We start from the raw sequence: 14,609 nt of genomic DNA, 5'->3' as shown, positions 1-14,609 counted from the left end.
GATCATTTTTAGTGCGATAATGTGTGCATCAGATTGACAGTGACCTGTACTCACCTGAGGCAGCATGTGATTGTGCGCGCTGATGGCGTGCTGTGTGTGAGTGTGTGTGTGTGTGTGTGAGTGTGTGTGAGTGAGAGTAGGTGTCGGCAGCAGCGGCGGAGGGGCCGGTTGGCTCGGGGTCTGAGGGGCTCCGGAGGGGCAGTTCAGGGGACACGGCAGGAGCCCGCGGCTTTGCTGGGTACAAACATCCGGAGTGACTGTGGGAAGACCTGAGAGGACAGAAGAGCATTACTGTTAATGACACAATAGAGAGCAAGAGATGATCCGACCACAGACCAGCATGCATGATGCAAACCAGTTCACATGAATAAACAAAAGAAACCACTTGCGATTCAAGTGCATTAATGGTAAATGTCATCACTAAAATCTAATGTATATACTATGATATATCTGATCTGAAATACAGCAATAGACATAACACATGATGTAGAAGCATATAAAAATATCGCAATAATGTTACATTCCCATGAAAATACCATGAGTTAAAAATAAAAATATATTATGTAATATATGTAATATAAAATTAAATCCCTGTTATTCATTTCCCTTCAGAAAACCCTGAAAAAACCCCACCAACCAAACAAATAAAAATTATAATATATATTATTTTTAATAGAAATGTAAATGTTAATATAAATTATTTTAATATATATTTATATTATTTTTTAATAGAAATGTATGGCTGGTAAATAAATAAATAACCCCCCCCCCCCCCATTTTTATTCCTGTATTGGGGGGGTAAGTAAAAGAAAAGAAAATGAAACTTCTCCCAAGCAATTTGTTTGGGAAGAAACATAGTTGGGAGAAATAAAATGAAATGAAATAAAGAAAATAATATAGTAAAACAAAAACTATATTTTTTTTCTCCCAAATACGTTTCTTCAAAGCAAAAACTATTATTCGCTGAGTAAAGTATGCCAGGACGAGATGTTTTGTTTTTCAAACTTGTAGTGGCAAAAAATTCTCTCTCTTTTGCGAAAACACTAAGATGTAATGAGCAGCAGGATTTTGGTCCTTTGCATCTGCATCTCTTGTTGTACATGACTAAGAACACGGCTTTGATATGATAAATTGCTGCTACATTGTGCTGACAGAAGACCGTTTTCTCAGCAAGAGTGTGTTACCTGTGCGTGAGCCCCTGGCGCTGCCCTGCGAGCCCTTGCTGCCCAGACTGTCTCCACGCGTGAGGATCGAGATGCCGCTGAAGCTGCTGGCTTTGGTGACCGGAGGTCTGAGCGTGCGGTTGGAGCTGTCAGAGTCTGTGCTGCTCCATGGACGCGGCTCCAGGCTCTTCATGTCGCTGTCGGTGCTGCTCTGGCGACTGCTGGACGCCCGGCTGGAGCTTTCCCTGTTTCCCCTGCGGACGGGACGAGAACACACACAGAGCTCTGTGAAAACAGACAGAAACACTCACAAACACTCATTCTGACTGTCCAAACACCAGAGGCGGCAGTAGAGAAGTATTTTTACTCTGCTTTAAAACTAGGGCTGCATGATTAATCGAATGCGATAGTCATGCGCATCTTGTCAGGAAACCCGGTTCTGTGATTAGTAGTAAATCTGCATCACATGCTTTCAGATAGAGCAGCATTTACTACACAATGCCGTAGTTCACTGACGAGCTACGCAAAAACAGTTTGAGCAGTGAACTACAGCTCTGTGTAGTAAATGCTGCTCCATCTGAAAGCATGTGAAAATACCACATTTAAAGGGATAGTTCACCCAAAAATGAAAATTCTGTCATTAATTACTCCCCCTCATGTCGTTCCAAACCTGTAAGACCTTCGGTCATCTTCGGAACACAAATTAAGATATTTCTGATGCATTCCCCTCCATAGACAGCAAGGATCCTAACACAATCAAGGCTCAGAAACGTAGCAAGGAGATCGTTAAAATAATCCATGTGACATCAGTGGTTATAGCTTCATTTTACGATGCTACGAGAATACTTTTTGTGCGCAAAGAAAACAAAAATAATGACTTTATTCAACAATTTGTCTCCTCCGCATCACCCTATAGTGCCATTTTGGAGTGCATCACATACGTAAACAACGCATGAACACGGATGTCGTTTATGCTTTGATCTGAACGTAAACAATGTATCCGCATACATACTAGGGCTGGTCCGAATACCATTTTTTGAGCTTCAAAGCTTCGGTAGTAATCAACACCGAATATTCGAAGCTTCGGAGGGAGGGGGCTGAACATATTCTTCTCTCTAATAAAAGCAGGAATCTCTGTCTGTTTGCATTTTTATTGTGTTGAGAACCGATCATCCAATGACTTCACGCTTGGCGGGTGTGTTGTTGGCAACCTAAGGGAGTGCAGTGTTGCATTTTGGTGCAATATGGAGACGCGACACGTTCAGTATTAATAAACTTTTAATAAACTACAGAACGGCGTGAGCCGGAAGCGGCGCACTTCACGCGGACAGGGTTTATTTGCTCAGAAAACGGACGCTGCACTAGTGAAAAAGCAATACTTTTAATAAGGTAGCCCAGTGCTTAATTGAGAGGTCCCGGAATAAAGCGGGGTAATGGATCCGGCATGTGATTAGAGGAGAGAGAGGACCAATCTTTAGTGATTGAAAGCGTGCATCAGTTGCTTTTATAGGGTTCGTACGGTCATGAAAAACCTGGAAAAGCTATTAAATTTTAAAACAGCAATTTCTAGGCCTGGAAAAGTTTTGTAAAAGTCATGGAATTTTATTTCACAAATCTCTGTATAAGAGTTATATTTAATCAGGTCCTGAATTTGTGTGTATATAGCATAGTTTTACTCATCTCGTCTGTACTGCAAGAGCTACTGCACGCTGACCCAAGACTTCCGCTCGCATCTCGGGACAGCTGATAGAAAGAAAACGCAGGCATCACATTCGGTTTTGTGATAGCAGAGGGTCCGTTCACATGTGTCTTTTGTGCGCTTAAGCGCACAATAATTTCATTATTTCAAATGTAGATGTAGTCTGTTGCTGGTGCAGATGTTCAGCCAGGCGGATAAATTGAGAACCGTTTCGCGAGGGATGCCAGGTGTTGAGAGAAAAAAAAAAAAAAAGGATATTCGAATCTCAAAATTGAAAATCGAATGCTAACCCACTGAACGAATATACAAATAATCGAATATTCTGGTCCAGCCCTAGTACATACGTTGCATGCGTTGTTTACGTATGTGATACTCTCCAAAATGGCACTATAGGGTGACGAGGAGATGATGAATTGTTGAATAGTCATTATTTTTGTTTTCTTTGTGCACAAAAAGTATTCCCGTAGCTTCGTAAAATTTAAGCTATAACCAGTGATGTCACATGGATTATTTTAGTGATCTCCTTGCTAAGTTTCTAAGCTTTGATCGTGTTAGGATCCTTGCTGTCTATGAGAGTCAGAGAGCTCTCGGAGTTCATTAAAAATATCTTAATTTGTGTTCTGAAGATGAACGAATGTCTGACAGGTTTGGAACAACATGAGGGCGAGTAATTAATGACAGAATTTTCATTTTTGGGTGAACTATCCCTTTAATAACATGTTTTTACTCCAAACTCGCTTCATAACATCAGTCGAGTGTTTGAAATAAATCCTGTGAGATGATGTGGCTTCTTACACAGAATAAGGCACGCAACACATTTCATAGCATTCTAAGCAGTGATAAAGGCTAAGTAGCATTGCACTATATACTTTATTACAATAAAAATTATTATAATAATAATTGTAATAAAAACTCAGATAAATCATATTGTCATAGTCGTGTGTTTATTAGTCACGTTGAATCAATGAAAGCAGTTAAATCTTCTGTTTATTCAGCAACTGCTTTAGGGATTGACTGGGTTTCTTCTGCGGGGCATATTTGGTGTTTCTCTGGCCTTCGGATGGAGATTTACTGCTGATCACAAAACCATGCTTCACTGACAAGATGCGCATGACAATCACAGCTTTTGCCTAATCGTGCAGCCCTATTTAAAAGCACATTTTTCAAGTGTCTGCATGTTATCAGTGCTTTTCTTAAAAAGTACGATATTGTGCTTTGGAATGTAGTGAAGTAAAAGTTTTCCAAAGAAAAACACTCTGATAAAGTACAGATACTTTTTAAATTTACTTAAGTAAAGTAAAAATACTTCACTACTGTCCACGTCTGCGCGCGCACACACACACACACACACACACATACTCTCTCTCTCACACACACACACACATACACTCTCTCTCTCTCACACACACACACACACACACACACACACACACACACATGCAGATCCATCACTGAAGCTCCACACAAACTCGGTTGCAAGATATCAGACACAAAGTGCTGACAATAAACACAAACCTGAACATTAAACACACACATACAGACATACTCAAACATCAGACACATAATACACCTGGGCTGCACCGTACAGTCATATCCTCCAAGCTTGCATTTAATGCAACAGCATGGAGCGGAGGTATGGTTTGCAGTGCTGTTCATGCATTTTCTAGTTTAAATGCACATTTGAAACTACTTAATTCAAACATTTGCTTGTGTAAATTATTGGTTTTATTTACCGTGCAGCCCTTTGACACACAAACACACGCACACACACACACAGGTCCATCACTGTTAAACTGATGCATACACACTCAGATCTGTGTAATGCACTGCCCTTCTGCACAAGAGCAGCTGTCGAGAAAACCAATAATCAATCAATCAGTCAATGGTTGTATGTATTTAACAGCTAAAGATACTCAAAACAGTTCCAGGGTTCAGTAAAGCTTCATCAATAATGTTACATTACACTCATCAGCTCTCAAAAACACTGTTCGGAGACGCTTCACGCTCACGGACAAAAATCGAACCCGCAAAATGTCTGTCTGTGCATCACTTTCATTACACTTCATGTGCAGTTTTACAAAACGCACTTCCTCAGAAACCTAATGTTAGATGAACAACAGATGCAACAGACTAAATTCAAATATTTTGTGCAAAGAGTGAAAAAAATGTGTGCTAAAAATGCACATTTGCAAGATTAAAATTACTGATCTGTAAAACCAACATCACCAACAGAATTACGTGTCTTCTGTCAGATGAACCTGTGAACATTTGAACACTAAACTAACATGTCTAATGAACCCCAATCTACTGGGAAACCCATCAAACCCTGCAATCTGTATGTATCTGTGGGGTGTATATGTGTAATTAATGAATGAGCTATTTTAAGCGGCAGCTGCACTGTCTATTTTAGAGCTGCGTTCACTGCAAACACACAACACTCCACTGCTCCATGATATTTGCTTTCTTTCATCCAATCGCTCCCACATTTCTCTTCATAATCACGTGGATGAGATCTGGAATGATGCAGTAACGTCACGCATTCAACACAGATGCAGAAAGACAATCCAGAAATGCGACACTGGTGTTATTGTATTACATGAGGAAACATCACACACACACACACACACACACTGGCATCGGCCATACTGTTGTAGCACAACAAGCAACCAACAGATCCAGAACGTCCTGTTTTGTAACCATAGCGACTGGCAGGACTGGGCGGTATGATGGGATATAGAGACTGACGGCAGATTCATCTCTATTTGTGGACAGGGCAGTGATTTAGATGTGGAGGTGATGAAGAAACAGAATAGTGTGAATTTACAAGCAGGACGTGACCTATAAAAGTTAAGGGGCGTAAATGAAGCACAAATTAGTCGTGTACTGTTGCTAAGAAACGGAAAATGTGAATATGGCTCATCCAATCAGAATTTAGAAAACTATCTGTTTTTATATACATTATATATTACAACCCATTAATACTTAAGATTATTAATTTAATTCAATTTATGAAAAGTTTACCTATTTTTTTTTACTACATACACTGACGCTTGCTGTGATTTCAGCGTCTGCCATCTCAATGAGGACATGAATACATAAACATCCTCTCCAGAACTGCTCTGAGAGTCACTTCACAAGCATTTTACCGTTTCAATCGAGTAAAACCAGTGTCGCATCATATAGCTACACACACAGAAATGTAAAGGTATTCAAGGCAACCCATCAAAATAAAAGTTTATCTTAAAGACATTGTGCCAGAAATATATTACTATTATTTAGTAGAATGTATGTGGTACTATTACTACTGTTGAAAAAAAATTAATAAATCTTTATTTTTAAAGAAATAAATCACAATATTTCTTCCATATTTTAATTTTAACAAAATAAAATATCATAAATTAAAAGAAATAAAATTTGGGTGAAACTTATATACTGGTTTTCATACTTTATTACTTGTGAAAAAACTTGAAACACAATATTTAAATAAATATAAATAATGGCATTGATTTTTGTACATTTTATTTTTGTTTGACTTTATTAATAAAAATAGTATGTTTTTAATTAGCATGTTTTGCTTTGGTACTGAAATTGGTACAGAGAGCTGTGGATTTTGACTGGTATCGGTCCCGAATACTGAACTTTTGGTACCGTGACAACACTATTAATTACATTAAAATATATTAATTCAATGTATAAGTGACAATTAAATATATTTTATTATTATTAATTATAATAATATATATTTATTACAATAATAATATACATTTATTATATATTAATGTATGTTATTGTTATTCACAGTTAATGTTCATGTAATTATTATATATTCAATGAATGTTAAATGATAACTTATATATGCATGTTATATACACATTCATATATTTAATTGTAAATATTTATTTCATTGGATTATATATAAATAGGCAAAAATACATGGTTATTTAGAATAAACTTTTTTAATTCGCTGAATCGTGAAATATAACATCACATATAAATAACCATATATATATATATATTATATGTTATTTATTAAGTTATTACTAGTTATTTATTAAGACTTTGATCATACCACCCACCCCTAGTGACTGACCAGTTTCTCTCACACACACACACACACACACACACACACACACACACACACACATCAAAATGCAGTTGCATGTCAGAGTGCAGTGATGTTGGTCCATTTCCAGAGACTGAAGTACACAGCAGCCATGCACGGGCCGACAGTGCACTGAGCCGACGCAAAGCAACACACGCTCACCACCGAGACGCAGTGCATGAAAACACACAGCAGAGACTGTACCTAAAAATCTGCCTCCGCTTTTGGGAGGACGAGTAGCAGCCGTCAGTGGACAGTCTGTAGGGTCACATCGGAGAAAACAGTGTCCGTGGGTTACAGGAGTGTGTGTGTGTGTCGGGACCACACTCATTCTACATCATTACAGTACTAGAGAAAGGACTGCTGTGATTCGGACTGATCATTGTTGATCATGCATGTGATTTTCATGCTTTGCATTTGTTTTTTTTATTCTGCTGATTTAAACGGGTCACTGAGGTTACATTATCTACAGACGGATACATAGATGAAGGGTTTTTGACGAGAATGAATTGTGATAGCTGTGAAATCATCAACTAAAATGAGTTGAACATTAAATTGTTAATTCACAGCTTTTTTTTATATTATATATAAAAATAAAAATAAGTAATAGAAATATTACAAACTGATATTTAAAACAGAGTTGAACGTTAAATTGTTACATTAAAAAAAACTGCATTCCAGCATTAGATACATCAGAGCTTAAAAAAAACAAAAACTTAAAATAATAATCATCATAAAATCACAATCATATCCATAAAACATTAAATTGTTCAATTATAACAGCTTTTTTTGCAAAGATATCTTAATGAAATAAATAATAGAAAACTTGCTAAAAATAGATATTGAAAACACTGCATTCCAGCATTAGTTAGATCAGCAATTCACAAAAATAATAAAATAATAAACAATATTGATTTAAAATTAGTTGAACAAATTTTAAATTATAACACCGTTTTCCAGCACTGAGCTGTTTTGTAAAGACAACTTAATGAAAAGAGAAAAAACAACAACAACAAACAGTTAAAATAGTTAGCAGAAAAAAAAAAGTCCTTGTTGTTGAACTTTGCCTTACAAAGAAGTACTGTGATGGCATCCCATTTTACAACAAACTAAATAAAACTCAATTCAAGATGAATATAATGACTTCCTTAATGTCTAATCATGCACATTTTTGTCTTTAAAACCAAACCAGTGGTTTTTGGAGGAATTTGTCATTTGTAAAACACAACTGGATTAAACTGTAGATGTAAAGATGTGCATTAACTAGCAGTGGAGATCAGTTAGGGCAGGTTTGTGTCTTACCTGTTATCATTGATGTATCCATTCTGTGAGGACTGTAACGAAAAATTAAAAGGTATGAACATTTACAAAATATAAAAACAACAACAGAGCAGAATAGAATAAAACGGTACAATGAAAACTTCTTCTGCAATTAAAACTAATACACCAAGACATTTACTGTGCATTCTGACGTATGTATTTTTTCCATTGAACTTAAGAGAAAAATTAGCAAGTTTAAACATGGTTTCATGAAGTATGATTGAATTTAAGGATTCTACAGAGCTGTCTACAGGGTTTTTGTGCTTTTGACCTTAACAGCTCCCCACAGAGACCAAATAACAGCTTTTGTAATCACTGAAACATGCATTTTCTGTAGAGCTGCTTCAAAACAATATGCATTATGACAACCGCTATACAAATAAATAACTAGGGCTGGGCAGTATGACGGTGTATCCTTACCGCAAAATAAAATGTCAACCGTAACAGATTTTTTTATTTTATGCATTACGTAAAATGTAAACAAGCCCCTTAAAAACGCAGTATAAAAAGTAGATTCCAGGGAACAAATTTAAACAATATAACTAGTATTAATAGTATCTTACAAACTTAAAAAGGAAGAAAATATAATATATTATGAATATTTCAATATAAAATATTTAGATATTTTACAAAAACTCTGCATTGGCTACTTGTTGCACAGTTTTTCTTTCGTTTTCTTAAATCATAATTTACAGGGGTGCAAACTCGTCAGCAGTGAAAAAGGTGACAAACTATCTTGTTTTCGGTTTGAAATAAGATTATTTAGCTTACCCCATTTGCAGATTATTTTGCTTGTTTTAAGGAAAAACTCAATTTTGACATTTTTTCTGAAAACAAGACAATAATTTTTACTTGTCTAGAAAATGCTTCTTAATTTAAGAATTTTTAGATATATTTGGACTAGAAACAAGACAAAAACTAAGTAGGAAAGCATTTTTTGTAATGCACCATTCAAGGATAAACTCCTTTAAATGATTAAAAGACGTTTGAGCGACAGCTTCGGTCTACAATCAACAAGAATTGTTGTTAAGATGTTACATGAACTTAATCAGGGGAAATAAACCAACTGTAAATCTTCATTTCAGCACATTTTTTTTTTTTGAAGCAGCTGACGGGCTAAACGCGAGGCGTTTCTCCGTCTTGAAACAGGCTGTTACAGGCTGACACTAGCTATGGCTTAGCGCTGCCAGACTTGAGCTGAGTGATACTAATATTACTGTACATTAAACCTTATGCTTTACTTGTAGGTCGAACAGTTCTCAAATCGACTTCACGTCAGAGTAATAGCTTACTGATATGTGAGACAAATGTTAAGGTCGAGACTGAGGAGCATTTTTGCAAAGGGTAGCGAACTAATGTAGCGCTAACGAAACGTACAATCTTCATATCTATCGCAACAGCAGCCTCCCGCGGTAATGGTACAGGTGACGTGACACAGACGACTCGCAGATACGACAACGACTATGACCCTCCCAGATCTACACGATTCACGTGAACGACCCATTTCAAGGTGAAAACGGCAAATTTCGCTGAAAGGTGACAAGTTTGCACCCCTGAATTTAAGTGAAAATATATTTCTCGTATAGGCCTATTTATTCGTTATAATACACATATACAGACACTAATTCAGTTCTAATTTAAAATAATCTTGTCGGTTAGCGGTTAACGAGTCAGTTGTGTCGGTTAGGAAAAATAACTGAAATGAACAGACCTAGTTCGGGGCGGTTTAAGTTGAGAGTGTTTTTACTAAATAAATCATTTACCAAATAAAAGAAAAAGAAAGATCAAACAAGGTGAAGTACTTTTCTAAAGTATTTATATTTATAAAGTATTTCAGTTATTATATAAAGTCCTTTTTGTCGATTTTCAGAATAACTCCATATGAAGAGTTTTTTGCTAAAACCATTAACACTATTTTTCATTTCAAAAATCATGTTTTTTATTATGTTATCACTTTTTTATTGTTTTTTATTGTGTTAGTTAGCTGTATTTTTTTGTTGTTGTAATTTTTACTTAATCAAAATAACCCAACTGCAGTTTGATTGAGATTCATTTTTGAAAATGGTTAAAACCCGCGTTATCTGTTTTTGCAAATGAACTCTTCCTATATTAATGACAATATGTGACCCTGGAGCACAAAACCAGTCATAAGGGTCAGATTGAGATTTATACATCATCTGAAAGCTGAATAAATCATCTGATAAATAATCTTTCCATTGATGTATGGTTTGTTATGATAGCACAATATTTGTCTGAGATACAACTATTTGAAAATCTGGAATCTGAGGGAGCAAAAAAATCTAAATATTGAGAAAATCTCCTTTAAAGTTGTTCAAATGAAGTTCTTAGCAATGCATATTACTAATCAAAAATGAAGTTTTGATATATTTACGGTAGGAAATTTACTAAATATCTTCATGGAACATGATCTTAATATCCTAATGATTTTTGGCATAAAAGAGAAATGTATAATTTTGATCCATACAATGTATTGTTGTCTATTGCTACAAATATACCTGTGCTACTCATGACTGCTTTTGTGCTCCAGGGACACATATAGTGAAATATATCGTCACCGTGAAATAAAATCAGTTATACCGTGAAAAATAATTTTGGTCATATCGCCCACCCCTATAAATAACTGAATGCTTGCATATAAGCCTGTGTTCTTACTTCTCGTGCAAAGATGCGATCTCTGACGCGCTGGTACTCCTCCTCTCGCTCCTCGATGGACTTACTGCGACGACAGTCCTGCAGCGGTACTCGGATCTGAGCGCGACAGATAATCAGAAACGCGACCGAAACGTGATGCAAGAGTGAAGCGGTGCAACACACAAACCTGATTATCGTCCTTATCCATGCTGGCATCGTCTCGCTTCAGGATGAACTTCTTCTGGAAGTCCATGTTGCGCTCATCTTTAATGTGCTCAGAGAACCTCTGCTCAGGGCTGAAACACACAGAGCTTGATTAGTTTAATAGGTGATGCATCATGATCATTCCCATCATCCACCGCTGTCTTACATGCGTGTGTTGCTGGTCTTGTTGATGATGACAGCTTTGCCTGTTTGGTCCACGTTGTGATCCATGCCAAAGTAGGCAGCGACCCGATGCAGCAGCATGCGATGATATGAAGTCATTTGAGGAAACTTCTTATACTGATTACTGAAAATACCAATGCAAAAACAACCTTAGTACAAAGAAATGACAACAACACATTCATCACAGCAGCACCACCCCTCACCATAATAATAATAATAGAAAAAAAATGAAATTAACTGTTTAATAAGAATTATCCTTGAAATTCATGCAAAAACATAGTAAGTAATAGAGCAAAACAACCACACTACTGCAATGCTTACAATCCACCAAAAGGGGGCAACAAATATCATCTACACAATAAAGGGGGAAAAAACCAGCATAATACTTACTGGCAGCAGAGAGCGACACTCATATACACACACTTGAAGGATTTTAATTACATTATATTTTTGTATAAAAAAATAATTTATGAGAATATTTATACATATGTATAATGATTTATTACATTATTATTTATTATTATATTTTTAATAAATTTTTACTAGTTATAAATTATTTATATAATATATACATTTATTCATTATATAATATATACAATAGAATACATTAACAAATTTTAATTGTTACAACCATCTATTTACATGCATAAATTTGTACAAATCAGACAATATAAAATATATTATTACTATTATTTTACATTTAATTTTGGCTTAATATAGATATATATTTTTATTATATAATTATATATAAATAATATTATATAAATATATATATTATATATAGAGTGCCTGGCTTTATGTTTTTCTCCGCTCGCAGAAGCGCTGCAGTTCTATATATATATCTATATATATCTATATCTATATATCTATATATATATATCTATATATATCTATATCTATATATATTTATTATATAACTAACTACATCTATTTGGATACATAAAATGTAACAGATATTTTGAGACTATCTACATATACGTAAAAAATATATATAATTTATTTTTATTATTATATTTAAGTTCATATATATTTAATTTAATTTATTTTCATTAAATATGAATTATTATACAGACTTACTTCTCATCACTAATGAAATCCAGGATATCCTGTTCCAGCTTGAGCAGCATCATTCTGTCTCTAAAAGAACAGAGGATTTCCAGGTAAAAGTGATGCAGAAGAACAGAAAAAGCTAATCAAATGGAAGCTGACGCTGCATTCAGATTCACATACTTCACTACGTACTTTGATGATGATAGACGCACATCAAATGACATTCATTTGTATCTAGGGATGTAACGATTTCAAAATGTCATGATACGATAATATCTTGATATGGTCAACAGTACAATATTTATAAAACAAAAAAGACAAATTTGAATACATTTAAAGTTAAATTATTCTATCTAGTGCACTTTAAGAGTTCAAAATTAAGAGCTCCAATTAGGGCTGTGCGATTTGGGGAAAATATCTAATTGCGATATTTTTGACAGATATTGCGATTTGATTTGCGATTTTAAATTTGCAAAGTCAAGCTTCAGCTCAATATTGTCAATAATGTGCAGCACAGCATGAGTATCGTTACCCTGCTGGAAAAACAAAACAAACAAAAAACCAATAGAAACCATCACAGAAATTCTTATAGTTTCCATAAAAACCATTACAAAAGAGAACGGAGGTACGTTCACTCTATTGGTTAATAAGACCGTCTCTCAAGGCTGGCAGTGATGCATATGCTCTGGAACGGAGTAATATCACGTCCACATCGCAGGTTTTGCGATTAGCAAATCGCAACGTCTCAAAATCGCGATTGCGATTCGATTAATCTCACAGCCCTAGCTCCAAACCATGTTCTTAACCAAGAAAACTTAAGTCAGTGAATTGACATGTAGCTGAACTTTAAAGGGGACTCAACCCTCTTTTTATTTGTGATTATACTGTCTCAGTCTAAATTACTTTCACACTGCTGTTTTAGGAAGCCAAACTAATTACAATTTTTAATTATTGTTATTCCTATGACAGCAATAGCCATATATTGTAAAACAATTGCACTGTAAAATAAATGAAAATGAATATTTCATGGGTATATTATTTTTGCTTTACACTACAGTAGGGAAATTACAATACTACTTTCCTAATTTCTACACTTGAAAGAGATATTTTGAAATTCGACTACATTTAAACCGCTAGCTGTCAGTAATTCATGCTGCACTTGAAGCTTCGGTTTCGATGGAAACGGCAGTAGAGCTTTTATTTTGTAGGGAAACTCCAGCTTCAGCGAAAACAGGCACAAAAACACGTCTCACTACAAATCTAGTGAAATGTTGTAATCATTTGCTGTGAAAATAAAGCATAACTGGTGGCCGTTGCGTTCTCAAATGCGTGCTAAACTCACAGCATGTGCAATAATAGAGTTCACTGCATTCATCCAGTGTGAACGGAGCCGTTCTGAGACGCGGAAAACACCGGATCAGCAGCTGATCGTCTGAACGAAGGGAGTGCTTCGAAACACGCAGCACAAACTGACTTGATGAAGAGATTAAGCCATATTGTGCTTTCGGTCATATTTTATGTTAGAATAAGTTTAAATATATTTTAAAAACTACACTCTTTGCCCGGAAGACCTATCGTTTCATATCATGTGACCATGATAATATCCAGACAGTTTTGCTATCACGATATCAAGATATTGATAATATCGTTACATCCCTATTTGTAATACGTTATCTCATGTAGCATGTCCTAAAATTTTATGTTATACAAGTAATACTAATCTTGATACTACTGAACACTTAACATAATATTCATGCAAACATTAGCATATAAATACATCACATTAAAATTCACTACACATTCACATGTAACTCTGGAGCACAAAAGCAGTCATGAGTAACACAGGTATATTTGTAGCAATAGACAACAATACATTATATGGATCAAAATTATACATTTCTCTTTTATGACAAAAATCATTAGGATATTAAGATCATGTTCCATGAAGATATTTAGTAAATTTCCTACCGTAAATATATCAAAACTTCATTTTTGATTAGTAATATGCATTGCTAAGAACTTCATTTGAACAACTTTAAAGGAGATTTTCTCAATATTTAGATTTTTTTGCTCCCTCAGATTCCAGATTTTCAAATAGTTGTATCTCAGACAAATATTGTCCTATCATAACAAACCATACATCAATGGAAAGATTATTTATTCAGCTTCAGATGATGTATAAATCTCAATTTAAAAAATTGACCCTTATGACTGGTTTTGTGCTCCAGGGTCACAT

General features: G+C 35.2%; 1 protein-coding gene across 12 annotated transcripts in view; it reads right to left on the bottom strand.

Annotated features, from left to right (window-relative positions):
• Positions 1-14,609, bottom strand: part of LOC306879605 (R3H domain-containing protein 2-like) — an 88,291-nt gene that overhangs the window by 20,397 nt on the left and 53,285 nt on the right. For 5 of the 12 annotated variants that reach the window (XM_079432679.1, XM_079432685.1, XM_079432688.1 and 2 more), the window contains exons 8-15: positions 12,401-12,460; positions 11,307-11,447; positions 11,124-11,232; positions 10,958-11,053; positions 8,267-8,298; positions 7,169-7,222; positions 1,185-1,417; positions 55-269 (exon numbers count right to left, since the gene is read on the bottom strand). In XM_079432679.1, coding sequence (XP_079288805.1) covers positions 55-269; positions 1,185-1,417; positions 7,169-7,222; positions 8,267-8,298; positions 10,958-11,053; positions 11,124-11,232; positions 11,307-11,447; positions 12,401-12,460 — 940 coding nt within the window. The remainder of the gene's footprint in view (positions 1-54; positions 270-1,184; positions 1,418-7,168; positions 7,223-8,266; positions 8,299-10,957; positions 11,054-11,123; positions 11,233-11,306; positions 11,448-12,400; positions 12,461-14,609) is intronic. The other 7 variants (XM_079432686.1, XM_079432690.1, XM_079432680.1 and 4 more) reach the window with 3 other exon arrangements.

This window comes from Barbus barbus, assembly GCF_936440315.1.
Source record: "Barbus barbus genome assembly, chromosome: 13".
NCBI lineage: Eukaryota > Metazoa > Chordata > Actinopteri > Cypriniformes > Cyprinidae > Barbus > Barbus barbus.
The sequence above is the reverse complement of the archived record's forward strand: the minus strand, read 5'-3'. Positions and strand labels throughout refer to the sequence as shown.